General features: G+C 45.0%; 2 protein-coding genes and 1 long non-coding RNA gene across 4 annotated transcripts in view; 2 read left to right on the forward strand and 1 right to left on the reverse strand.

The window, feature by feature from the left end:
- LOC308396731 (uncharacterized protein) overlaps positions 1-27,661 on the forward strand; it is a 525,219-nt gene that overhangs the window by 216,079 nt on the left and 281,479 nt on the right. The gene's annotated exons all lie outside the window — the stretch shown is intronic.
- On the forward strand, positions 17,500-26,645 carry LOC308396987. The gene is made up of 3 exons (XR_013971677.1): positions 17,500-17,926; positions 25,638-25,885; positions 26,130-26,645. It is a non-coding gene; the product is annotated as an uncharacterized lncRNA (long non-coding RNA).
- LOC308396762 (uncharacterized protein) lies at positions 23,543-25,600 on the reverse strand. Of its 2 annotated transcripts, none has more exons than XR_013971616.1 (2): positions 25,207-25,600; positions 23,543-25,043 (listed from the first exon to the last, which is right to left on the reverse strand). XR_013971616.1 is itself a non-coding variant. In XM_080882306.1 (2 exons), the coding sequence occupies exons 1-2, from the start codon at positions 25,438-25,440 to the stop codon at positions 24,652-24,654; spliced, it is 474 nt and encodes a 157-aa protein (XP_080738432.1). In that variant the 5' UTR covers positions 25,441-25,598; the 3' UTR covers positions 24,578-24,651. The 2 variants fall into 2 exon arrangements, 1 of the variants encoding a protein (XP_080738432.1); XM_080882306.1 differs by having other exon boundaries at positions 24,578-25,043; positions 25,359-25,598.

The raw sequence follows: 27,661 nt of genomic DNA on the forward strand, positions 1-27,661 counted from the left end.
TTAAGGAGAATAAAAGAATATTTAACATTAATTGTACCAATGTTGTTGTGTACGAAGCACAAATTAATTTAAGTTTTAATTTATGAATTTTTGAGTACATGGTGTACTAGGTTGTAATTGCATAGAAATGTACGTTTAAGGATATAAAGAACTATATTTAATGAGTTACAGTGAAAAGAAGTGCTTGGAAATAGTAATATAAACAGAAATTTCAATTTTTCTATTAACGGAAAATATCAGTTAATGATACAGAAAATATACTGTGAATAAACGGAATTTTCTGTTTTATAGCTGAAGGAAATGTCCGTAAATAGTACAGAGAGTATACTGTAAATCTACAGAATTTTCCGTTTTATCATTTACAGAAAGGTCCGTCAAACCTCCGTAAAAAAACAGAATGTACTGGCAGAAAATTACCAGGACATTCTCTGTTTTTCTACGGAATATTTTTTTACAGTGTACATCTGATGTTTTGCAGTGTGCATCTTCCCACGTGTGTGTTCAATAAACTCATCTGTTTGATTGCATCATCCTGGGCCTCTGGTATTTTGTTTTGGTTCTCCACATCGCGAATCGGGACAGTCACCTGGTCCAGCCCTAACTATATGCTTTAGCAAAAAGGAAAGTTTGAAGCCTAATCTTAAAAGTAGAGATAGTGTCTGTCTCCTGAATCCAAACTGGAAGCTGGTTCCACAGAAGAGGGGCCTGAAAACTGAAGGCTCTGCCTCCCATTCTACTTTTAAATACTCTAGGAACAACAAGTAGGCCTGCAGAGCGAGAGCGAAGTGCTCTAATAGGGTGATATGGTACTACAAGGTCATTAAGATAAGATGGGGCCTGATTATTTAAGACCTTGTATGTGAGGAGCAGGATTTTGAATTCTGGATTTAACAGGAAGCCAAAACAGGAGAAATCTGCTCTCTCTTTCTAGTCCCTCAAATCATCAGTGACTTGAGGATCAGCAGTGGTTTCAGTTTTAGTTCCTTTTGATCTCACTGCTGCTTTTAACGCTGTTGACAGTATCATGACATTCAAATTAAAGGCTTCATGACTCAGTTGGCTTAATTTGTATATCTGCACAAATACAAATTCAATCAGGGGTTCCGCAAGGGTCAGCCCAGGGTCCTTTACTGTGTAACTGTTGCATGCTTCCACCTGTCATAAAGAATCATAATATATCATACCATTCTTATGCAGATGATACACAGTTGTACTTATCACTTTGCTCTGATCTAAAATCTGTTAACTTCTGGATGTCTCAAGACTTTTTATAACTAAACAGAAACAAGACATAAATACTTGTCTTTGGTCCAAAAAGCCAGAGATAGGAAAATCTGTTTATATTATCAACAATTTCTCTAAAACACAGTGAGCAAGTATGGAACCTTGTTTCAGAGCAGGTCATTTGCTGATCGGAAGGTTGGTGGTTCGATCCCTGACTCCCCCAGTCTGCATGGAAAATATCCTAAGATACTAACCCCAAGTTGCTCTGTGATGCATCCAGTGAATGTAAGTTAGAAAGTACTCAAAAGCATAGAAGAAAATGCTTGTGTGAATGTGGCATTTTGTATAAAGTGCTTTGAGTGCCCCGGGAGAGTAGAAAAGCGCTATATAAGAATTAGTCTATTTACCATTGTAAAATTCTTATCTGAATCTGAGAAAATGGTCCATTCTTTCACGTATAGTAGGTTAGATAATTCCAATGCTCTATTTGAAGGACTAACCAAATCTTCAGCTTGTCCAAAAAGCAGCAGCAAAACCACTTACAGGTACATGGAAACTCAACGACATTACTCCACTTCGTTAGCTCCTAGCGCAAAATAAAATAATGTTTAAAATTCTTTGTAGTCAATTCACCAGGCCCTCAATGGTCCCCCCCCCCATACACACACACAAACACACCCCACCCCCCAGTACATCTCTGACCTGCTCACAATACATGACCGGTTATATGTCAAAATGGATGGATGTATGGATCAAATGTGAGTTTCGCTCTTACTCTGTTATGTTATTGAGATCTTAATTGAATTGAAATGTCCTATTGGGTAATGTCCTAGGGTAGATGCAGAAAATGCTGGACAGATCACATCTTTTAGCTGGCTTGGGAACTCTTCAGGGGAGGAGGAGGTGAAGGAGATTGCTGGAGAGAGGGAGGTCTGAGCGCCTCTCTGCTTAGGTTTCTGCCCCTGCAACCCAATCCTGGATAAGCAGCAGAAAATGATAGATGGATGGATGGATGGCCTACATACTTATTGATACTTAATGAGATCAACAGCAAGTAATGTCCACAGGGCAGCTTTACTAGCCCCCCCCCCCCGCAGTCTCAGTTCTGCAAGTCAAAAGTGTGGACACAAGTATTTTGGTGATCAGCCATTACAAAAAGGAAGAAAGGAAGAAAAAACTGACCGTTGTGGATTCATTTTAGTACAGGGATGACAAGAATCTAACAATTGTATGTGTGCTTTTAAAACACATTACATTAAAAGAAGCAAATAAACAAAGTCACAAACTATCACAAAGAAACGGACATAAACAAGAACAGAAACAAATTGTCTCCACAGAGAAGTTGAAGAAGTAAAAGTGTACAGAATGTGTTATCTATTTAAGTCTATTTAACCTTAAGGGCAGTGAAACACAGGTATTTTCTTCATCTTATTTTTAACAGTATAGTATTCTTTGTTTTGCATTATATTTGTCATAATTCAGACCTTGAAGACCTATACAGAGAAAAAAGAGAAGTGAAAAGCTGAACACTGTAACGATCAAGTATTTCAGTTCAATTAAAAAGTGTATTAAGATTAAAATATATAAAATATTTTGTAGGAAAAATTAGAGTAATCATTAATAACAAGATGCATTGTGTTTTTCTATTTTCATTTAAAAAAAAGTATTTTAATATAAAATGTAATTGGGGAAAGACTGGATTTAACTAATTTAAAAGACATTTTTGGAAACTGTAGATAAAGCTTTTGACAGTCTTTGAGGTTTCTAAACCAGCTGGCTTATCAGGTCAGAAATAAAAAGTAATCCAAGTTACTCATATATGTGGTGTTTCTCCTGCTTCTTTGGCCTTCAAAGGATCCCGCACCTCCACCACACCCTCCTACCTTCAGGTGTGTTACCGTCTGTCTCCTCCACTTGCCCCTCCTGTAGCTCTCTCCATTTTTTTTGTTGTTCTTTAGAAAGTTTTGGTTTTTCAAAGTTTTCAATCATTCCTGCAGCAACATCACATTCGTTCCATTCATTTTCACGTTCATTTCCAGCTATTTTGTTTAAGATGATTCTAGTCAACTCCTCTTTTCCTGCTTCCTTCAGAATCTCTTTCAAAACCTTCTCTTCCTCTGTCAAGATCACCGTGTCACCATGATGCCAAGGAGCAGACTAAAGCCGAATCTCTACGAAGGAAACATCAAAGAAAAGTATGACAGCGTTCTAAAGATCAGTGTTTTATGCTGTGAATAAAGGATGAAATACTCACCCTGGAAATATTTTTCTCTTCAGTGATGATTTCTTTTTCCTCACTTGTGATGTTGGTTCTGTCTTTGCAAGCTATCTTTGCTTGTTGGTCAGACCGACCCACCTTACAGCAAACATACCAGTCTCCATCGATGAGTACAGAGACTATCCACAGCAGACCAACACAAATCGCCTTCAAAGTGTGACTTACTAAAACTCCACATAACTGCGTCCTGCAGCCTTTACCTGAGCATGAACATGTACATGCACATGAATACCAGCAGGCTTTTCTCAATTTCTTGTCAATGCAGAGTATTAAGAGAAATATAATACAGGCTGGCAAAAGCAGGTATACCCAGCAGTCAGAATCTACATCTTTGCAAGTACAGCCAACATCCTTGTCAAGCAAAATATTGTAGGTAAAACTCCAAATAATGATGACGAAAATGCTGATTTTCTTGAAGGGAAAATTTGCTAGGAAGTCCTTCATCTTTGCTGGAGAGTTTGCATCTGATGAGAGCTGGAATGTGAAATACAAACATATACCAACACTTGACTTGAGCTGCAGGTAACAGGTCTGAGCAGGTCTAAATGATCAGTTAAGCAGTGGCATACATAACTTTACAGAGGGGAAAGGACCTACAATGCCATTCAGCACCACCCACAAACACCCAAGCTTTTTTCTTTTTTGTATGCAGACAAAAATATCATTGTTAAAAAATGTTAAATATTATTATTTTTATATTAACCAAAATATTGACCATTAGCTAAGAGTTCCTCTGCTGGAAGTTTTATTATATAACTTTCCACATTGTCATTTCCTATATTATATTATATTATATTATTTCCTATATTATCTCTCAGAGTTTAACTTTGCTTAACAAAGCTTTAAAAACCAAAACTTGTCACATTTGAAGTTTTTTTTTTTCCTGTCAAAGAAACTTGATATTCTGTTACAACAATTCCTCTAATCAAGCTGTGTCAGAGCTACTGCAACAATGATGGACAAGAGAAAAAATTAGGCCTCTCTCTGGAAAAGAAATAGAAATATTTATATTATCTTACATAAATGTATATTAATATGTCATCACAGGTTAAAACAAGTGATTAAAACAGGTTAAAAAACCTTACCCTGGACAATGTGGTTGTTGTTCAGTGATAGTCTATTCTCAGTTATGAGGTTGCACTTCTCTTTGCAGGTTAACTGTGCCTCTTCTGTTCTGTTAGTGAAATTTTCATAAAGCAGACATACTAGTCTCTAATGAAATGACATGTGCAGTCCACAGCACACTAACACTGCCTTGATAAAGTGACAGAAGAATGAACCACAAAATCTGCATCATTTAGTGGTGATTTGCAATATGTGATTTGCATTCAAAGTTCCTGTTGAACAAAATGGTGGCAGTAAAAATCACAATGACAGCATTTTGTCCAGGCGCAAACTTTCTGATTAATGTCTCCATGTCTGCCCTCCATTTTATATCATGTTAAAATACACAGTTCCAAAACTGTGTTTTCCTTTTAAGTTTTTACACCTTCAACTCCAGTGAACATTAATGAGGCTGAGAAAGACTAACATGCCACACCAAGAAGCTATTTAAACCCAGATGAACTGGCTTAACATCATTTTTGGTGTTAAAGCAAACAAATCCTTTAGATGTCCTAAACCTTATGTATACTTCGCCTCTGTCAGTGCGCCCCAGGGTGGCTGTGGCTACAATGTAGCTGCCATCACCAGTGTGTGGATGGGTGGATGACTGAATGTGTAAAGTGCTATACAATACAGGCCATTTTCACAAATTCAACTTTTCACTAATATATTGATTTGTTATAATTTGCAACAAAGCATTTTGTATTAAATTCAATAAATAAAGAGTCAAGTAATCTGCTATTGGTGCTCTCACACACAATATGAATTGACTCATTTTATTAGAGGGACAAAGGAATGTAAAACATCTGGTTTCAGCAAGAACGTTTTGATGAGAAAACTAAGAAGAAGTATTTACATTTTTTTCTAAAGATTCATCTGTAGCTGCTTCTGAAAATAAATTTTATTCTATTTATTTAATTCAGCATCTTGATTGGGCTGGATCCTATCAGGTGGAATATTATTTTACTGTCTCTGTGTTACTATTCACACTCGGTATTATTGCTTTTGCATCACTTATGGTTTATCATTTATTATTTATGGTTACAGAAGAATCCTGCTTTCCAGGCTTAATCATATTCATGTTAAACTGAGCAATAATAAGAGGTCTTCAGATACATGCACTACAAACTCCCCACACATTCCAAAGTAATGCTGTCAGAGCTGAGGCCGACTAAAGACAACCCCATATTTGGTTTTGGACAACAATTGAATACACTTACACGGAGTACACACATTCAAGTCCACACTACACGCACCTACATAGTCATGTAGAACACGCACACACTTATGGAGAATTGTGAGGGCGTCTCAGGACATGCTCCCTGTTTGACACACACACACTCACAAAAGATACGAATAGATATACACACCACACACACTGGTTTTCTCTGAGTGCTGGACTGAGTGGAAACATCTGGAGGCCATAGAAGGGGAACTTCCTGAGTTCTGAGAACTGACTGATACTTATCATGTGACTTGACGTCATCATTGCAATAAAAGCCTTGTGATATGGTTGTGAGGGGAGATCAGCTCTTAAAGGCTTGTGATGCTCATCTTCCCCACATATATATGTGTATAATAAAAACCCCTATTTTGACATCTACTGAGGACCAGGCAGTCGTTTGTCTCCTCCTCAAAAACTCGAACCATGACAGTCCTATCCGAGCAGTCACAAGGTGAGAGGCAGATCACAGGCTGGGCATCTTACCAGTCTGTCTTCTGGCTGTTAGCACCAGAAGTTGTGAAAGTACAGACATTCTCTGCTTAAGTAGAATTACAAAAATATGAACTGCAAAAACTTAACTTCCTTGTTTCTGTAACACAAATATGAAAACAGGGTTGTAGATTAAAAACAAAAATAGTCTCTGGTTACAAGACTTCAAAACAATCAGTTTTGAAGTCAGTACATTACTATGAAAACATGGGGCTTTTCAATTTGTAGAAACCAGGAAAATATGAACTATGGTGAAAGAGGAAATGCAACAGCGATGATGAAAAAGTAAGCCCAGACAGCAGTGACCTCTAGTGACTGCTACACAGATTGGAAGTGTTTCAGTCAGTAAAGCCTGCATCTTTAGTGCAGTGGTTTAAACATTCCCTGATTAATGAAAAGATTTCCAGCTCGAACACAGATAAAGACACAAAACCCTCTGGATCTATGTCAGGAAGAGCATTTTGTGTAAAATCTCTGCCACATGAAACATGCAGAGCTGTGGTGACCCCTTGTGAATAAGGAAGCAGTTAAAAGTAGTTTTAATTCAGTTTCTGGCAGCAAACCTCTGAGCACTGGTGCACGCAAACTGGTCCCATAATGTTTGAAGCATGAAATTGTCCAAAATGTCTTGGTATGCTGAAGCATGAAGTGTTCCTTTCACTGGAACTGTCATGTTCAAATTTTCAGAAGGAATTCAGGAGATAGTTCTGTCATCTAAAAAGATTTAATTCAGTTAAAATTACAAGTTTACACAGTGGTGTGGACCATGGTCTGATACAGCATTCCCTGATACAGCGTTACGGTTCCCATAGTTACAGGGCGACGCGCGCTCTCTGCGACTGTGTGTTTCCTGGGTGAGAGAGGCCTTTTTGTTGTTGTTGTTGTGCTAAGCTATGCCGAGCAGTTTGGTTAACAGCGGTGTGTTTCTGTTGGAAAATAAACGGCTGTGCTCCCTGGCAACTCGGGGAAGCAAGACCAAACGACACATCTGTCTCCTCCTTGTCTGAGCTCGCCACAATATATTTGGCTATACCCTCTATTTTTGGTAATTCCACGCATTAAGAGGCCCTAACGCCCGTGTCTCAATCTCGTGTCTCATAATGACATGAAGAAATATTTTTAAAAATGATTTAATATGAAGGCAATAGGCAGAGTGTTACAGGCATAGCGCTAACAAATGTAGCCTCATGGGCAGTGTAGTCTGTGCTGCAGGGAGGATGAACTGCCATACCCGTTATGTGTCTGTGAGTGCGAGGAGGGAGAGAAAGGAAAAGTACGAGTTGTCATCGAGCAGAAATGGGAGCTGGAAGCATGTAGATATAATAATAACCACTGCAGCCAAAGGCCCAGTTGTAAGTAAGCTATTAAGACTCGACTGTACACTGAGTTCGTGTTTTCCTCCAAAACAATAAGTTCAGTTGGAGCAGCCTTTCAACGCCTCTCTCTGTCTCTCGCAAGAAAAGTTGACCCACACAACAAAGTAAAGCTATTTTTCGGCTACGAGCCGACAGGGACCCCGCCGTATTAGTCAGAGGTCCCTTTACTACAGTTCGGAGTCGCGGACCTTCAGTAACAGTAATAAATCACACAGCAATAGTACATTCACGTTGTTGTAAACAGCATGATAATATATTAAGTAATCCAAAGTATTCAGAATAGGTTACTGTCATTGAGTAACGTAACGGAATACGTTACAGAATACATTTTGGGGCATGTATTCTGTATTCTGTAATGGAATACATTTGAAAAGTAACCTTCCCAACACTGCCGACAACCCTCTAGCAGTTTTCTCGCCACCCGACATATGGTCTGCCACGTTGATCCATCCAGTCATCTTATCTCTGCTAAATTCAGTTATGAAGCAACTCTGGCCGGCCGCCGCTTCAGTGAAGACCAGCGGGGGTCGCCCACCAGCCGAACTCACAGCTCCTCTCACGTTGCTCTGAAATGGGCCTACAGGCTGGGCGAGTTAGCTGAAAAGCCGACGGACGTCAACGCTGAACCCAGAAGCCACGATTCCAAGCAAATTGCAGCTTCAACAGCGAAAGCTACAGAGTCCTTCGTAGCTCCACCCACCTGCCAGTGCCATGTAGCAGGGACAAGCTCAGCTCTGTGCTCCTTCCTCCTAACACCATTTAATGCAAGCTGGAAATCTGTCACTAGCTCCATGCTCACTGTTTCCATCACACTAATGTTTTCCATCCCTCCTTTCACTAAATGCTCAAGCAAGTCGGCACTGAGATGCCCGGTTCTTCCCTATCCACCATTCACAAACGCAGCAGCAAGCTTCCTACCACAGAACTCCCACTGTCTCAGTGAAGATGCAAGCAAAAAAAGAAAAAACCCAAAAAAGGCACCGAGTTGCCAGGTCTGTTTTCCTCCGCAAATGCAGTACAGAGTTGCCAGGATCCAGCCTCTTCCCTCCTTCACAAAATTCTGCAGCAAACCTCGGCACTGAGTCGAGGTTTGCTGCTGAGTAGAGAGTATTTTAAATCCATCCATCCATTCGCTTATCCTCTTCAGGGTCGCGGGGGGCGCTGGAGCCAATCCCAGCTGTCATAGGGCGAAAGGCGGGGTACACCCTGGACAGGTCGCCAGTCTGTCGCAGGGCTAACACACAGGGACAGACAACCATTCACATTCACTCACACATTCACACCTAGTGGCAATTTGGATTATCCAATTAACCTATCCCCACAAGCTGCATGTCTTTGGACGGTGGGAGGAAGCCGGAGTACCCGGAGGGAACCCACGCAAACACGGGGAGAACATGCAAACTGCACACAGAAAGACCCCGGCCTGATGGTGGAATTGAACTCAGGACCTTCTTGCTGTGCGGCAACAGTGCTAACCACCATGCCACCGTGCTGCCCCTATTTTAAAATTTTTTTTAAATTCAGGGAATTTAAAATAGAAAGTAGCTCGTCCCCTTACGATAAGGGTTCAGATCGTGCGAACAGGTGTGGGTTTAGAGCTCTGGGTAGCTCCCCAGCTGGGTCTAGACTGGGTCTAGAGAGTATTTTAAATTCAGGGAATTTAAAATAGAAAGTAGCTCGTCCACAGAAGGACTGGTAGCTCCCCTTACGATAAGGGTTCAGATCGCGCGAACAGGTGTGAATGTGAATGTGTGTCTTTAGTTAGTTTGTTTGTTTGCTTGTTTTAATCAATTTTAAATCATGCTTTTTATCTGTTTTTGTTTCTAATGTCTCTGTAAAGCACTTTGAATCACCTTGTTGTTGAATTGTGCTATACAAATAAATTTGCCTTGCCTTGCCTTGCCTGAGTTGACAGGTTCCTTTATCCTCATTCGCAAAAGCAGCAGCAAGCTTTTTGACCTTTGGGTTGCCAGGTTCTCAGCATAGCTTAAAAAAAACCCAAAAAAAAGGCACAGAGTTGCCAGTACTCCACCCCTCCGTAGCAAATGCAGCATGCTTTAGCACAGAGTTGCCAGGTTCTCAGCCCCTCATCCCTGCTTCGCAAAATTCTGCAGCAAACCTTGGCACCGGGTTGCCAGGTTCTCAGCCACTCATCCCTCCTTCACAAAATTCTGCAGCAAACATCGGCACCGGGTTGCCAGGCTCTCAGTCACTCATCCCTGCTCTGCTAAACTCTGCAAGCATCAGCACCGAGTTGCCAGGTCTCCACCCTCGCATCCCTCCTCTGCTAAACTCTGCAGCAAGCGTCAGCACCGAGTTGCCAGGTTCCTTTATCTGTATTCTTGCAGTCAAACTCGTCCGGCTTCACCTCTCACTGGTCCCTGTCCTCTTCTCTCAGTGTCCTTTTGTGTTTGTCCTGTCACACTGAGCATGTGCAAACACAGCAGCCAACATCCTGTCACACTGAGCATGTGCAAACACAGCAGCCAACATCCTGTCACACTGAGCATGTGCAAACACAGCAGCCAACATCCTGTCACACTGAGCATGTGCAAACACAGCAGCCAACAACCTGTCACACTGAGCATGTGCAAACACAGTAGCCAACATCCTGTCACACTGAGCATGTGCAAACACAGCAGCCAACATCCTGTCACACTGAGCATGTGCAAACACAGCAGCCAACATCCTGTCACACTGAGCATGTGCAAACACAGCAGCCAACATCCTGTCACACTGAGCATGTGCAAACACAGCAGCCAACATCCTGTCACACTGAGCATGTGCAAACACAGCAGCCAACATCCTGTCACACTGAGCATGTGCAAACACAGCAGCCAACATCCTGTCACACTGAGCATGTGCAAACACAGCAGCCAACATCCTGTCACACTGAGCATGTGCAAACACAGCAGCCAACATCCTGTCACACTGAGCATGTGCAAACACAGCAGCCAACAACCTGTCACACTGAGCATGTGCAAACACAGCAGCCAACATCCTGTCACACTGAGCATGTGCAAACACAGCAGCCAACATCCTGTCACACTGAGCATGTGCAAACACAGCAGCCAACATCCTGTCACACTGAGCATGTGCAAACACAGCAGCCAACATCGCTGCAGTGCATCCTGGGATAGGGTGGGCCCACCTGTCCTTCAAATCCAGGGAGAAGGAGGACAGGTTTGTGGGAGTCTGGGAGTCTGGACGGCCTTTGTGGCCTCGCTGTGATGTCATGGACCTTCAGAGGAAGCAGAGCCTGAATTGAAACACACCTGCTGACTTCCTGTGTTCTGCTCTGACAGCTGCCATGTGTCACAGTGTGGATCATAAAGCCATCAAACTTCACTCAGCTCCAATAACACCATCAGTGTTTGATGTCCAGAGGATTCATCAGCTTTAACCATGATAGAAGCAGGAAGTTAAGATGAACCATGTTGTGACTGAAGGACAAAGCTGAAACATACAGATGTGTACAGATGTGTGGAAAACTAAGCAGCAGCCATGTTTGGAGGCTCACTGAAGTCCTCCCAGCTGACAGTAGAAACGTCTGATTTTTACTGTGAAAACCACAAACATGTTTAATGAATCATTTTTAGAACTTAGAGAAACTGTTCATGTCCAAGATCTTTCCAAACACCAAATCTATAAACAAGCTTTACATGAAATGAAGCAAACTCAAACTCAGTTATTATCTGTACAAATACTTGAAAGTGTCTCCACAACAATCAGGTACATATACAATAAGATAGCACACAAATGATTTGTGCCACTACAAAAAATAGTTCCTGTCCACCAGCAGACATTAAGACACATCACAGGCCTGACAACAGGAAGTGTGTCACTCCTAAAAACAACACACTTAAAAAGCTGAACAGAGTCCAGAGTGTGGAGAACCAATGAGAGCAAATACAGAGAGAAGTGAGAGCAGAGCAGCCAATCGGGCGGGTTCAGGGCTGAGGAGGCGGAGCTGCAGACTGGGGTGGAGCAGAGTGGACTCTACATGATTCAATTCTATTCAATTCAATTTCTTTATTGTCCCACAAGGGGAAATTAGTTTAGCAACAGGAGGATAAAAATAAACAGAACAATGCTATAAAATAATATTAACAATAATAATGATAGAAAGTTCAAGGACAATTATTTGCCATTAAGGAGACAAGACGCAGTAGGGATAAAAGAGACCTGGAGTCTTTTACTCCTCCTCACAGGTACTCTAAAACGGCGGCCGGAAGGCAACAACTCAAACTCACTGTGAAGTGGATGGTTCACACAGTTACAGTTTTTACCGAATGCCTAAACACTAACTGTGAATCCTGTAGCACAATTTCTAAAACTAGTCAGACTTATAGCAAAACCACTCACTGAGTGTGCAAAACTAAAAGCACAAAAACTGCTTTGCACTCAGTTTGCAATTTTGTAACACACACTTTGCAAGACTGTAGGCACAATTCACTGCACAACACTCAATTTCCAAATTTCCAACACACTCCTAGCAAAAGTATACACATGTATGGCTATCATTAACACTAATTTGCCAACTGTCTGGCACACTTTCACATGTGAAGACTTTCTTAGATAATTCGTTCACTTTGCAATCAGCCTAAGCACTATAATACAGGTAAGCTGTGTGTGCGGAGTACAATGGAGGGAGCAGAAAGAGTGAGAAGTAGAGGAGGCCGAGGAAGAGGACGTGGAGGTGAAGAAGTAGGATGAAGAGGACGACAAGGACAAGGAGGAGCAAGAGGAAGACGAGGAGGGGGCAGAGGAAGCATGTTCACTGCAGACCACGTAACCCATATAGTCATTATGGCGATTGCAAATAATCCTATACTTGGAAATAAACACTTGTGTTTGTTTTGATGTGTTTGACTAAACACCAGTACTTGAAGTTTGGATCCCTCTATGCTTATGGATCTATGACAGAAGTATGAGCTCAAACTGACATAGCCTACCTTGTGCACAGGGAAGGCAAACGCCAGATGTGTTTTGTATTCATACCATCGGTGTGCAGTTGGCGCATTGTGTGCTTAGTAGATGATGGCTTGTGTGTACTGTTTGATACGGAAACACCATTTTTACGAAGGTGTGAAGAGTTAATCTAGCTGTGTTCGCTTTTGCAAGAGAACTACAATGTTTTGATGATTGGGTGACAGGTTTTCTTATTTGTGTGAAGAGTTTTGCAAAATTAGCCAATAGTTACAAAAAATGTGCTTAAGCAATCAGAAAAAACTGTAATAATAGAACGAGCCTTTCTAAGCACATTTCTATTGTAAATGGCCAAAAGTCCATCTTGCCAGCGCCCTGAAATTTTGCTAGCAGTTTTTACCAGAAGTCCCAACCGATTCTTATTCTTCACGCACACCTAGATATTTATAACTCTCAACGATCCCAATATCGGCAGTTTTAATGATAGTAGGTGATGAGCTATAAGAGGACTTCCTAAAATCAATAATCATGTCTTTAGTTTTTGACACATTAAGTGAAAGGAAGGACTCATCACACCAATCCACAAAAACATCTACAACCTGTCCATGGCCTGACTCGCCCCCCACTAGAAGACTGACGATCACTGTGTCATCAGCAAACTTCAGGATGTGTCTGTTCGTGAAACTGCTGCGACACTCACTCGTGTACAGAATGAACAGAAGGGCAGAGAGGCAGCAACCCTGGGGTGATGCAGACTCACAATACTTGAAATGTGTCAGAGGTTGTGTGTGGAGGCGTGGAAGAGATGACCCAAACGCAGGACTCACGGTGCAGGAATGAAGAGGATTGATTGGAGCGGGTGAATGAACAAAGCAGGAATGATGGAGTGGCTGGCTGACTAACTGAACATACAGACGGAGAGACGACATTAACATCATATGAACATCAATGACACGACAACGATCGGATGGAACTGAGGACTTAAATACACGCTGGGTGATGAATGATTCGAAACCGGTGAGTACGCAGCTGAACTTAGTCTGACTGATGATACATGGAAATAACTGGAACACAATACGCAGGCGGGATGCTGGCACAGAAAACATAGATGTGAAAATAAACTGAACATGACAAAACGGAAAACACTGGGTCAACAACCCAGGAACCCTGACAAAATGTGCCGTTCCCTTGTATTCTTATTCCTATTTATTCGATTTATCCCTTTTGTATTCTCTGTATTTAAAAATGTGTATATGTGGTATATTTCTGCTCGCATTCTGCAACTTCCGTTGGTGCTGTGCTACTGGAAACTGAATCTCCCGGAGGAACCCACCCGAGGGATAAATAAAGTTTCATCTAATCTAATGTAATCTATAGGGCAGTGCAGGGCTTTGTATCTACCACTCCGCTGTGATATAACGAGCAGTCATGGTCACGTGGCTTTCCATTGCCCTGGAGCTCCACCCATTTGTAGTTAGAGCAACAGAAGATGCCTGGGACAGTTCAGCCATAACTTTAAACTTCTCCTGCTCATACATGCTTGGAACGATCTTGTCACTGAAGTGGACGCGCAACGAGATATCATAGCGTGGCTCAAGCACGTTCATCACAGTTTAAACCTCTTGTTTTGCACAACAGACGCCGGCCTCCTGTCTGCAGCTAACACCCCAGTAGCTTTTGTAATAGCTTTAGCCCGGTCGGACTGGGCAGCAAAGGGCTGCTTAAGTGCCTTTTGCAAACTCCTCTGCTCCGCTATGTGGACCGCTTGCGCTTTCCAACACTTCAGCAGATCTTTAGTTTGGGCAGCACAAAATAACACATATTGTACTATACTGCCCACTTCCTGATCTTATTGGATCTGTGTGTGAGGTTGGTGAAGGAAACTCATGTTTACTGAGTGAGTCGCTGCCATTAGGAACTAGTTTTTATATCACAGCCTGGAAATCACACAGGACCATTTCTGCAAGTGAAAAGTCGTCATTGGAGGAAAATCATTGTAGAGTTTGTGCCACTGAAGAATTGTCCCAACTACATGTGCTGCTGACCTTTCCTTTAGGTGCACAGAGGAGTCTGTGGAAACATCCAGAACTGAGGCAGTGCTACAGATGTCTTCAAATAAAGTGGTGTATTATCCATGTTTATATGGATCACATCCAGTATCCTGATCTAACGAGCCCCCTTTGTGTGGATTTTAGAGCCTCTCACTTTTGCTGCGTCTGCGTCTCATTTCAAGCACAAGAGCAAGAAGTGGATGAAGAAATGGGGCGAGTGGGGTCAGTGTGGTGCACGTCAGCTGTGCTCACACGTTTTCACAAAGAACATGTGTGTTCATCGGCAGCATTAAGGTGCACTTTAGTCTTCATAATAATAAAGTATTCTGACTTTATTCTTCTGAATCCTCACAGTCATGCTGCAGCTCTGCTCTGCTTTAAGAAAATGTTCTACCAGGATGTTACGTTCCTAAACGTGTTCTCCAAATGTTCCCAAAGACTTTGTTCTAAGTAGTTCTACATGATGAAACATTCACACTAAGTTTAAGAAGGACGCACAAACACCATCTGTCCTTTCATCATGTGTACAAACGTGTTCAGATGTCAAATGTACCGTGAATGGATGCAAATGTGGATCGTTCCAATAACATGAGACAGTTTTGTGAGTGGATCACAGTTTGAAGTTCATTGAAACCTATAAGAACATGTTATTCAAACCAACTTTATCCAACAGGAAGCAGCATCAGGGGAACAGGAAACATTCAAATATGTTTACTGTAAGAACGGCACAAAGGAAGAAAACACAATCCTACACACGAGCACTTTAAAATGGACATTTAGCTTTTCAAACATCAGCTGCAATAACAACACTGTGCCCATTCTGATCAGACTGAAAGATTTATAGAGATTTATCCATGTGCTGGAAAAGGATTTGATATCAACATAGATGATTAGCAGGAGGATTTTCTTCATATTGATTTAGAGTTCAGTACCAGGAATATGTAGAATTAACATCTGTGCACATGACGAGTGATGAAGATTCAAAGTCAGGCTTTCAAAGGACGTCAGAGTTGGCGTCTCCATCTGTGACTGTCCCAGAGGAACCTACCTGAGGGATTATTAAAGATATGTCTATATAGAAAGACTTGCATTGATTCACAGTGTACAATTCTTTCTGATCTGTTAACATCTTCCTCCAAATCCTGTTTCTGCTGCATCAGAAGGGCTCAAACCTCCTGCTGTTTCTACTGGACCATCAATTCTACTTGATGATGATCTTCAAAGATAAAAATGTGAGTTTATTTGTGAACTCTGTGAAATGCGTCTGATGTTTAGTTTGAACCAATCCTGTGACAGCTGCAGCCACATCATTGCATACAAACGGGTGCGTTCCTGTTTAGACCTGCTGGCTGTCAGTGGGCTTCTTTCCATTTCAGACTGCTGGTGGTCGGCTGTGATCTAAACTCAACATGGCTCCTGTGTTAGAAGAGACGATGAGTTTAAATTTGCACATTTAATAGTTTCTTTCCAACACTGTGGAGCTACCAGCCCAGCATATGTAGCCCACAGATGTTCTACTAGTCATGGCCTCACCTTAACCCACTGATGCTGATCACACAGACCCACTAATAGAACTGTTTCATCAGGTTTATGCAGCGTCACCATTAATGTCACATTTAAACCACTCCAAAACCACTCCGCTAAACAGCCACCACAAAGCAACAAAAGAAAAACACAGTTCAACAGTCCAATCCCCCGGTCCAGTGGCAGCAAACACAGTTCTGGCGGCCGACCTGCAGGACGGCAAAACAAGCGGGGCCCGCTGCGGGTTAGACAGTGGCGGCAAAACAGTTCAGGTGGCCTACCTCTAACCCCTTGATGGAAACGCAGCAGCTCCGGCGGGCGGCCACGGGTCCGGCAGCCGCGGCGGAACGGTTCTGGTGGCCTGCCACGGGTCCGATGGCAACGTCGCTGCTCCGGTGAGCAGCAGCGAGGCGTGGCACATGGTCTATGACACGCTGGTCGCTGACATGGACGCACTGGACGTGGATGGCGTGGAGGCCGCGCTAGACGTGGAGGTCCCTCAGGTTCGCTGACCTCCGGCTCCGGCTGAGCGGGTCCCTCCTCGGCTGGCAGCGAGAGCTCCTCCTCCTCGGCTGGCAGCGAGAGCTCCTCCGGCTCGCAGAGCTCCTCCTCCTCGGCTGGCAGCGAGAGCTCCTCCGGCTCGCTGAGCCCCTTCTCGGCTGGCAGCGAGAGCTCCTCCGGCGCGCTGAGCTTCTCCTCGGCTGGCAGCGAGAGCTCCTCCGGCTCGCTGAGCTCCTCCTCGGCTGGCAGCGAGAGCTCCTCCTCCTCGGCTGGCAGCGAGAGCTCCTCTTCCTCGGCTGGCAGCGAGAGCTCCTCTTCCTCGGCTGGCAGCGAGAGCTCCTCTTCCTCGGCTGGCAGCGAGAGCTCCTCCGGCTCGCTGAGCTCCTGCTCCCGCTCGCTGAGCTCCGGCTCGGGCATGCTGAGCTCCTCCGGCTCGCTGAGCTCCTCAGCTGGCGGTGCGGGCTCCTCCGGCGCGCTGAGCTCCTCCTCGGCTGGCAGCGAGAGCTCCTCCGGCTCGCTGAGCTCCTCCTCGGCTGGCAGCGAGAGCTCCTCCGGCTCGCTGAGCTCCTCCTCGGCTGGCAGCGAGAGCTCCTCCGGCTCGCTGAGCTCCTCCTCGGCTGGCAGCGAGAGCTCCTCCTCCTCGGCTGGCAGCGAGAGCTCCTCCGGCTCGCTGAGCTCCTGCTCCCGCTCGCTGAGCTCCGGCTCGGGCATGCTGAGCTCCGGCTCGGGCATGCTGAGCTCCTCCGGCTCGCTGAGCTCCTCAGCTGGCGGTGCGGGCTCCTCCGGCTCGCTGAGCTCCTCCGGCTCGCTGAGCTCCTCAGCTGGCGGTGCGGGCTCCTCCGGCTCGCTGCGCTCCTCAGCTGGCGGTGCGGGCTCCTCCGGCTCGCTGAGCTCCTCCGGCTCGCCGAGCTCCTGCTGCTGCTGGACGAAGTCTGCGGTTTCCCGAGCTTGCACTACCCCCCGGGCTTTATGCAGGGTGCAAAGGCAGGCGGAAACTCCCTTAAGCTGGCCGAGGTAGGGAGTTCCCTCCAGGATTGCCTCGATGGCGTTTTTTTTTTTTTTTTTCTGGAAGTGACATCAGAAACAGCAGCATGTGACATCACGTGATGGCGGAGCTTCAGTTCATCCTTTGTCATCCTTTTTTTTTTTTTTTTAATAGGACAGGGGGAAAGAATGAAAAAAAGAGGGGGAGAGGAAGAAAGAAAACCAAAGGGGAGAAGAGACGGTGAGAAGGGGGGGAAGAGAGAAAAAAAAAAAAAAAAAAACTCCTGGGTCACCTGTATGGAGAGAAAGAAAAACAAAAAAAACAGGGGAGACAGCAAACAACAAAGAGCAACATAATAATAAAAAAAAAAGCACCATCACAATAAACTAGCTAGTCATAGATATCAATATTTACTAAATAATAAACGATATTGTGCAGCACGCAAGATAGACAGCGCACAGTGTGCTTTGAGGCAGCAGCCAAGAAAGCTGTAGTCCGCATCTGTGAATACCCATGTGTACACCTGTGTGCATACCTGTGTGGATCAGCATGCTTGCATTCCAAAGGTTTCTCCATGTAATGATCTGCTAGAGAGTGTGGGGGGGCCACAGCCCCGTCCTCTATGGTATCAAGCAGGTATGGAGGAGATCAAAACTCCAGACATCCAGAGGCCCCCAGAACACAAGAGACCAAGGAAGACCCACAGAGGGGCAGCCGCGCCACTGTCCCAGTAAGAGCTAAGGAGAGTCCCAGATGAGAGCTCATTCAGCAGCCGCGGAGCAGAAGCCAGGGGGAGTTGCAGTGACGCGCCGGTGAGCTCCGCCGGCAGCCAGCTGTGCCTGAGTGACCGAGCCCCAGGCCGAGAGGCCGGGGGCACCCCACCTCCAAAGTGGCCCGAGCGAGCCCCAATAAGCGGCCGCCAAGGAGTGAGCCGGTGTGTACCCGGACGCCCACCCCCAGATACAAAGAACCACCAACGCACCGATACCTGAGGGAGTCCGCCACCGGCAGGGGAAGTGGTGGTGGGTGGAGATAGGCCTCCAAACCTTGGAGGGCCCGAGATGTCCCCAGAGAGGTGGCGTCTGATACCCAACCTGACATATAGACACAGACATACAGGCACACACAGACACAAACATCCATTCCCACCCTCATGCTCTCATATGTACTTCACACTCAACCGACGTGGAGACAGACATAAAGGGACGCTGTATACACGATCACACTCCCCAAGCGTACTCTACTAACCGGGTCTAGGTACCCTTGCCCCTGGAGGGGGGAACTGCACCCAGACCCAGGTGGTGTTACCCTTTTCCCTGCGGTGGGGAGAGGCAGACCGCCCCGACTCCGCAGCAGCAGGGAGGCCCCAGACCGCAGTCGGACGGCCCACTCCTCCTCCTAGTCCTAGCCCCCCCGCTCCAGTAGGCCGCAGAGAATGGGGGTGAGAGAAGACTCCAAGCCTCCCTCCACCCGCTCATTGTAGTGTTGATGCATGTGTGTTCTAAGGTGCAATTAAAACCCAGGAGGGCATAGAGCTACCTGCCAGAGAGCAGCAGGTAAGCGCATAGTCCCTCCTGCTAGCCCTCAATGTCTACATGTATTTAAAATTGAGAGGTGGGCAACGACGCCAGGGGTGAGGTGTACACCCTGATGGTAACTTGGACTCCGTGTATCGTGCCCACCCCCAAGATCCTATATGTATGTGTAATGAGAGTGTGAGTAATGTGAATGTCTAAGTTGTGGGATAAAATTGAGGCAGAGGCAGCCAGAAGGGGACAGAGGGAGGGGGGGGTAGCCTCCTCTGCATCCTGGTGACATACCCCTACTCCAAGGCCCTGCATGTGTGGGTGGTTGTGGTGGAGCGGGAAGAGGGAGGCAGCTGGAGATGGGGAGGGAAGGAAGGGAGGGGCAGGTGACCCCTCCCTGGGGCCAGCTCCCCCGCTGACCCCAGTAGGCACTCCCACACTCTGCGACCCGCCAGGGAAAGGGGGGCCCAGGCCCATCCAGACCGGGGCCCAGCGCAGCAGCGCCCCCCGGCCCCACAGAGCCCGGGACAGTCCACCCAACCCCACCACAGAGAAAACTGCACCCACCCCACCATCCACTCGTCTTCCAGACTACATGAGACAATAGACGCCCAGGCTGAGATCTTCCTCCACCTCTCCTGTATCTCCCCCTCCTGCAGAGAGTTCCTGAGGCGAAGAAAGCTCCTGCAAGGTGTAACAATCTCCCCCACCGGTTGAATAGCCCCACAGGCGACTCGACACACCGGCGGCACCCTGCGCCAGGGATGGGCTCCCATGCACCCACCCGCCCACAACCCCGGCAACACACAAACCAGGACCCAAGGCCCCGAGGCCCAGCCAGGGCCCCGGCCCAGAGATGGAGCGCCCCCAGACCCCCACGCCCATCCCGGACCCACCCAGGGGCAGACAGGCTACCAGGTCAGTAACCCACGTCCATCACCACAGACCCTCCCCTAGCCCCGCTGCACGCAGCCACGAGGAAATGGTCAGAAAAAGGCCCCCAACCGGACATGACCGCTACCCCGGGTTGAGCCCCCCAAGGAAGATGCCTCCGGGGAACCCCCCGACGCCCTAAGCCTGTCCCTGCCCCCATCAAAAATCACAACATTGAAGGCGGGACCAAACTATGACCCCCCACCCCCACTAGGTGATGGAGCCGATCAAAGGAGCCCAGAGCAATTGATCTGATGTGGTGGCCGAGGCTGTATCAAAACTAATGTAATCTAATAGATAATTTCTATATTGGTTAGAATTAAGATTGTTTTTATTTTTCCAGTTCATGAGGACAGTTTTCTTGGCTATGCATAGGGCAGTGAAAACCATATGGGCTAAATTGTTTTCTGAGGTGACATTATCTAAGCTGCCCAACAAACACACTAAGGGGGAAGTTGGAATGTTACATTTCAGACACTTTGATAAGTCTTCACATATCTCGCGCCAAAACTTCTGCACTGGTGGACAGAACCAAAGAGCGTGAATGTAATTGTCTGGTGTATTGTTTTGACAGTGTGAGCAGTTGTTGGAAGATGTAAAGCCCATCTTGAACATCCGATGACCTGTATAGTGCACTCTATGTAGTATTTTGTATTGTATTAATTGCAGACTGGGATTTTTAATCAATTTAAAAGTTTTTAAGCATACCTGAGACCAGAAGTTTTGGTCTAAACTGACTGATAAATCTGCTTCCCACTTTGCAATAGGAAGGGATATTGATTCATCTAATTTAGAAAGTGTTCTGTATATTTTAGATAATAATTTGGGGGATTTAAGAGTAAGGAAATGTGCCGCACTTGGTGGTATTTGTAATTCAACTTGACTGAGGTTAAATTTCTTTTTTATTATGGATTTAATTTGTTGATATTCTAAAAAAATTTTCTTGTTGATCCCATATTGTGCAACTAGTCTGTCGAATGGGATCAATTCTGTTCCCTCCAATATATGTTCTAAGTATTTAATTCCTTTACAACTCCATTCTGGGAAGTTAATCATATTATTGTTTTGTAATATGTCAGGGTTATTCCAGATAGGAGTACGTTTGCATGGGATTAATGAAGACGCCGTCAATTTTAGAAACTCCCACCATGCTGTCAGAGAGAAGCTGATGTTGATACTTTTAAAGCATTCATGTTTTTTGATGTTTGAGCTAATAAATGGTAGGTCTGAAATCTCTAGATCCTTGCATAGTGCCTGTTCAACATCTAGCCAAGGTTCATCTAGGAAGGTATGTTTTGACCATTCTGAGATGAACTGAAGCCTGTTGGCTAAGAAGTATTGGTGAAAATTAGGCAGATCTAATCCTCCTCTATCCTTGGTTCTTTGTAGCGTTTTTAAGCTGATGCGCGGGGGTTTATCTTTCCAAAGGAATTTGGAAATATATGAATCCAGAGATCTGAACCAATCTTGTGATGGTTTGTTAGGGATCATCAAAAATAAGTAATTTATTTTTGGCAAGATCATCATTTTTATAGTGGCGACCCTTCCCATGAGTGATATGGGTAAAGATTTCCATCTAGTCAGATCGCCTTCTACTTTCTTTAGAAGTGGGATGTGGTTTAGTTTAGTTAAGTCTGAAAGCTTAGGAGAAACATTAATACCTAAATATTTAATATTTCCGGATTGCAGTTGGGCAGAGGAAGAATTATGGAAGGAGCAGTTAATGGGGAGAACTGTAGATTTTGGCCAGTTAATTGAATAATCTGAAACTCCTGAAAACCAGTTTATTAGAGTAATTACCTCAGAGAGGTTGGTTTGTGTGTTTTGCAAAAAAAGCAACACATCATCCACATAGAGACTGATTTTATGTTCTATGTTCTTACATTTTATGCCCTTAATTGTTGTAGCCTGTCTAAATGCTGCTGCTAGAGGTTCGATAAAAATTGCAAAAAGTGAAGGGGAGAGTGGGCATCCCTGTCTGGTGCCCCTCAGGAGACAGAAGCTGGAGGATGTCTGGTCATTTGTTCTGATACGAGCCGTTGGGGAATTGTATAATATTCTTATCCAGTTTATAAAAGAGTTTCCAAAACCAAATTTGTGTAAAGTTGCGAATAAAAATTTCCAGTTAACTCTGTCAAATGCTTTTTCTGCATCTAGAGATAATATTATGGTTTCAATGTTTTTATTGTATGAGTAGTCTATTAAATTAAGTAATCTACGAGTGTTTGTTGAGGAGTGCCGACCTTTTATGAAACCAGTTTGGTCAGGATGAATTAAGAGGGGGGTTATTTTCTCTAATCTCTTTGAGAGAGCTTTGCAGATTATTTTAAGGTCTACATTTAAAAGAGAAATTGGACGATAGCTTGAGGGAAATAAAGGATCTTTGCCTGGTTTTAGCAGGAGACTAATGTTGGCAGAATTCATATTTGGTGGTAGTCTGCCCTTTTCCTCGATTTCCTGCAACATGCTGTGGAATACTGGTGCCAGAATTGTCCAGAATTCTTTGTAGAATTCTGCAGGGAAGCCGTCTGGACCTGGAGCCTTATTATTGGGCATACTTATCAGGGCTTCCTGGAACTCACTTGGTGTCAGTGGCGAATCCAGTTCCATTGCTTGACTGTCTAGTAATTTTGGGAGATTTACGTTGTCAAGAAACAGATCAATTTCATTTTTAGATGGGTTTATTTGTGGTGAGTATAAGGTTTCATAGAAATCCCTAAAAATGTTGTTTATTCTTCCAGGGTCATATATTGTGTTCCCTGATAAATCTTTAGCAGCACATATAGTTGTTTTTTCTTTATTTATTTTTAACTGGCTAGCTAGAAATCGACCTGATTTGTTACTGTGTTCAAAATTCTGCAAGCGAAGTCTTTGTATAAGGAATTGTGTTTTTTTTATTAATAGTTTCATTTAATTCTAGTTTTGTCTTGCGTATTTTGTTCAATGTTTCCTGATCTTGGTTGCACGCGTAGGCTTCTTCTAGTGATTTGATGGTTTTTTCTAATTCCTGAATGTTTTTGTTTTCTTCTTTCTTTTTGTGTGATGAGAAAGAAATTATTTTACCTCTCATCACAGCTTTTCCTGCTTCCCATAGAACAGAAGCAGATATTCCGGGAGTGTCATTAAAGTCTAAGTATGAAGTCCATTCCTTTTTAAAATATTTAATAAAGTCTTCATCTTTAAGCAGTGATGTATTAAATCTCCAGTTTTTACTTGGCGTAGTATTATTCTTGTGTATTAGTTTTAAAGATACAGGAGCATGATCACTGACAGCTATAGGATGAATCTCAGTGTCTGAAATGTCACACAGTAGTGAGCTGCTGACCAAAAAATAATCCAGACGAGAATAGGAGTGATGAACATGCGAGAAAAAAGTATATTCCTTACTGGTGGGGTGAAGGGAGCGCCATGCATCGCGAAGGCCAAAGTCGCTCATATACTGTTTGATTATATTTGTGGATTGCCAATTGCGCTGAGTTCCTGCTGTGTTGAGCCTATCCATTTCTTCATTTAGTCCAAGGTTGAGGTCACCGCCAAGAATGAGTGCGCAATCGAGGTGTTCAGAGAGTGCACTAAAAAATCCGTGGAAGAATGAGGGTTCATCAACATTTGGACCATATATACTTACAATACATAGTTTTTTGTTCAATATTGATAGTTTAATAATTAGAAATCTACCCTCTGGATCTATAACTGTATCGAGTACTGTAAAATTAACATTTTTATGTATTAAAATTGCTACTCCCCGTTGTCTAGAATTATAACCGGCTGCAAACACGTTAGGAAACTCAGGTGTTTTAAGTTCGTTTAAACCTGTGACAGGTCTGTGAGTTTCTTGTAATAAAACAACATCTGCCTGTAGTTTTTTAAGCTGGTTAAATATCTTTAACCTCTTTCCTCTGGTGCCAGCTCCATTTATATTCCATGTGACAAACCTCAGCATGCCCTTAATTGTGTGTGTATGTCTAATGATGTACGCTGGGTGTTTCGTTTAGACAGGTGGAGAGAATGTGGAAACATCCCTTGTTTGTAAATGGAAAGAGAGAGAGAGAGAGAGAGAGAGAGAAAAAAAAGTGTGGTGAGAGGCTCCATAAGTCTGACTATGTGTGTGAATATTCACTAATATGAACAAGCGTGGCTTGCTTATGTGTCCTGCAAGTCTGTGCGTGCTGTGAGGCTGTTGTGAATGTGCTGCCGTTGAGCTGATGTGTTTGCGTGATCGTGGTGTGAAAATATGGAGAAATAGAGGGTGTTTGTTTGTAGGTGAGTGGGGAAGTAGGTGATCACAGCAGTGAAAGACAAGAGAAAGAAAGAAACCACATGAACTGTGAGCAACAACAAAAAAAAAGAGACGAAACGGAAACATTCCAATTAAAGCAATGACGGAGGGTGACGGTGTTATATCTGCTATGACATCATATTGATATTACTAGGTTAAACAAATGTTAAAGGAGAAAGTGTGAATGAATAAGAAAAGAGTGTAGCGGGTTCTTATCTGGAGTGCAGTCAGTATAACCACGGTGTGGTGCCGGGGTCGCGGTACAGCTGTCCGTCCACGTAGAGCCGGTCCACAGCGATGACAGCACGGGAGCCTTTCTGGATAAAGCTACGTCGAACTGGGAACAGGACCTTGCGTCGTTCCAGGATCTCTTTGGGGAACTGGTCGTTCACGCTGAAGTCCGTTCCTTTCAGCTCTCTGCCGCGACTCTTCACCTGTTCCTTTTGTTTGAATTGGCTGAATTTGGCCACGATAGGCCGTGGTCTCCCAGTCCGCGACCGAACGCCCCCCAAGCGATGTACTCTATCGAAGTCGATGTTCTTTACGGTGTCCTCCGGCAGCTTCAGGTGGATTTTGATGAAGCTTTTCACCGTTGCCTCCGCATCCTCTCCGGTAGATTCTGGAATACCAGAGAACACAAGATTATCTCTCATGCTACGGGCTTGTAGATCGATAACGGACTCTTTTATTTTTTTATTTTCAATGTTTAGCTGGGTCACGTTATCGGTGAGAGATTTAACCGACTCCCGTAGCGTGGCATTTTCAGCGGCAAGCGTTTCCACCTGCTGCTGGCTGAATTCCAGGGATTCTCTCAGAGATTTAAATTCCCGGTGTAAAATCTCCACCAGGGCCAGCCTCGCATCGAAACTGGACAATCGCTTGTCGATTGACTCCAGGATGTCTGCGATGTCTTTGCCGGCAGGCGATGTTGTACCGGGGGATTCTGCCGGGCGAGATCTCTTCGATGACGGCGTCTCAATTTTGGTCGGGGAGGATGCACTCTGGGCCTTCTTCATGACTAAATCTTGAAAACAGCGGTCGATGTAATCTTGGAGAGCGTCTAAACTCTCCCCGTTGTCCTCCAGGGTGTTAGAGATGATAGAACAGATGTTGTTAGTTATATGACAATCGATTAGTATATTTGGTAATATTGAAGCTTGAAAAACCTTTGTTAAACTCTAAGGTAGCATTTGCTTTTTTTTTTTTCCGCCAGTTCTCCGGCGTCTGACGTCACCTACAACATGGGTCGCTTACCTTACTCGTCACTTACCCTCGATGGCGTTTAACCCCACCACTCTTGCCCTTGTGTTGGTGGTGTGAGTCACCCAGTCCATCAGGCGTTGGACGCGTGTGAGGTCGCTCTCCCTGGACAAGGCCGCTGGAGTGGGTAGTGGAATGGAGGCTGCTGCTGGTGGAGAAGATGGCTGAGCGGGTGATGTGGATGGTGAACAGGATGAAACGGTAAGCGGTGAGGTAGATGTCGCGGGGGATGATTCAGCAGGTGACGGCTGGATTACTAGCTGGGCGATTGGCTGTGGTACGGCTACAAGCCGGGCAGCCGGCTGTATAAACATAGCCCCAGAATAAACAGTTCTAGACGAAACGGTCCTAACTCCTGGGTCCGAAGGAACATCAGGAGCACAGTCTCTTGAACCAGGAGGAAAATACTCGTTCTCAAAACTAACATTGTCATTCTCCCAAACAGGAGAAACACGAGCTCTAGGGTTCACGGAGCTGGCATTCACAGCCTTGGGGGAAACAGTCTGTTTATCCCTAGGCACGAAAGGTGAAAGAAGGGAGACTCTGTCACTCACCCTAGGCGGTTGTTTGAGCTGAATCCCTGGCTCCTGCTGGAGCTGTGAGTGCTGGCTGCGTGTTCGCTGCCTCCCTGTAGAAGAGGGAGGGTCGCTGGCGGAATGTGACGAGGGCGGATTCTGATGTGGCTGCTCCTGCTGTGATGTGGAAATGCTGGGTGAGTCAGGTGGCACGATGATAATTCCTAACATTTTGTAAAAAGCTTGTGCAGGTGTAAGCAGATTGCTTGCAGGCTCGTAGTAATCCTCCCGGGACCGGCTGGAGCGTTTTCTGCGAGACCGAGGCGTCCGCGGGGAGGAAACAGACGAGTGGGCCGACGGGTAGGCTGCCAGCGAGGAACGGCAGCACGGAGGCCCTCCAAGCACTAGTCGGGTCCCATCAAAACGGGAGCTGCGCTTCCGCGGTGAGTCCGCTGGGTCCATAGTGGCAGGATCGTTCTGTCACGGTCTGGGGGGCAGACCGTGGGGGGTGTTGGAGAAAGGACCCAAACGCTGGACTTAGAGGAATGAACAGTGGGTTTATTTACAGTGAGGTAAATGTACACCACACAATAATTCTCCAAAGTGCTCCCTCGACTCCCGTGACGTGTCTTCTCCCAAGTGCTGGTATCCCGTGCTCTCTGCCCCTGTGCCTTCACACACCCCGTGTGTCTTGCAGTCCTGTGTTCCGCTGTCCTCCTGAGGAAAAACAGACACAGCCGTTATGGCACCAACTCCGGCAGGCATACACTTAACAACACTAGAGACACTGACGTGGAGTCTAACTCAACGATCCTGCGCCGGAGGAAGCTCCATCGCTCTGTTAAGTAGCTCCCCCGACGATCCTGATCAGAAGCAGGTGTGTGGGAAGCTAGGCGTGACCAGCAGCTGGCAGGGCCACACCCATCAGGCCTGCAGGTGGCTGTCCTTCATCCTCCAGCCTCACACACACACACACACCAGCATGGAACACAAGAGCACAGTGCAGCAAACATACATCCAATACACTAATAACAATAAAAGGTCCACACTGTTCACGAACCCCGAGTCCCCGGAACCGGGTCCGTGACATGTTCACCTGATCTGAACCCCATTGAGAACCTGTGGTCCATCATCAAATGTGAGATTTACAAGGAGGGAAAACAGTACACCTCTCTGAACAGTGTCTGGGAGGCTGTGGTTGCTGCTGCACGCAATGTTGATGGTGAACAGATCAAAACACTGACAGAATCCATGGATGGCAGGCTTTTGAGTGTCCTTGCAAAGAAAGGTGGCTATATTGGTCGCTGATTTGTTTTTGTATGTCAGAAATGTATATTTGTGAATGTGGAGATGTTATATTGGTGTCACTGGTAAAAATAAATGATTGAAATGGGTATATATTTGTTTTTTAAGTTGCCTAATAATTCTGCACAGTAATAGTCACCTGCACACACAGATATCC

This window comes from Rhamphochromis sp. 'chilingali', assembly GCF_963969265.1.
Source record: "Rhamphochromis sp. 'chilingali' genome assembly, chromosome: 1".
NCBI lineage: Eukaryota > Metazoa > Chordata > Actinopteri > Cichliformes > Cichlidae > Rhamphochromis > Rhamphochromis sp. 'chilingali'.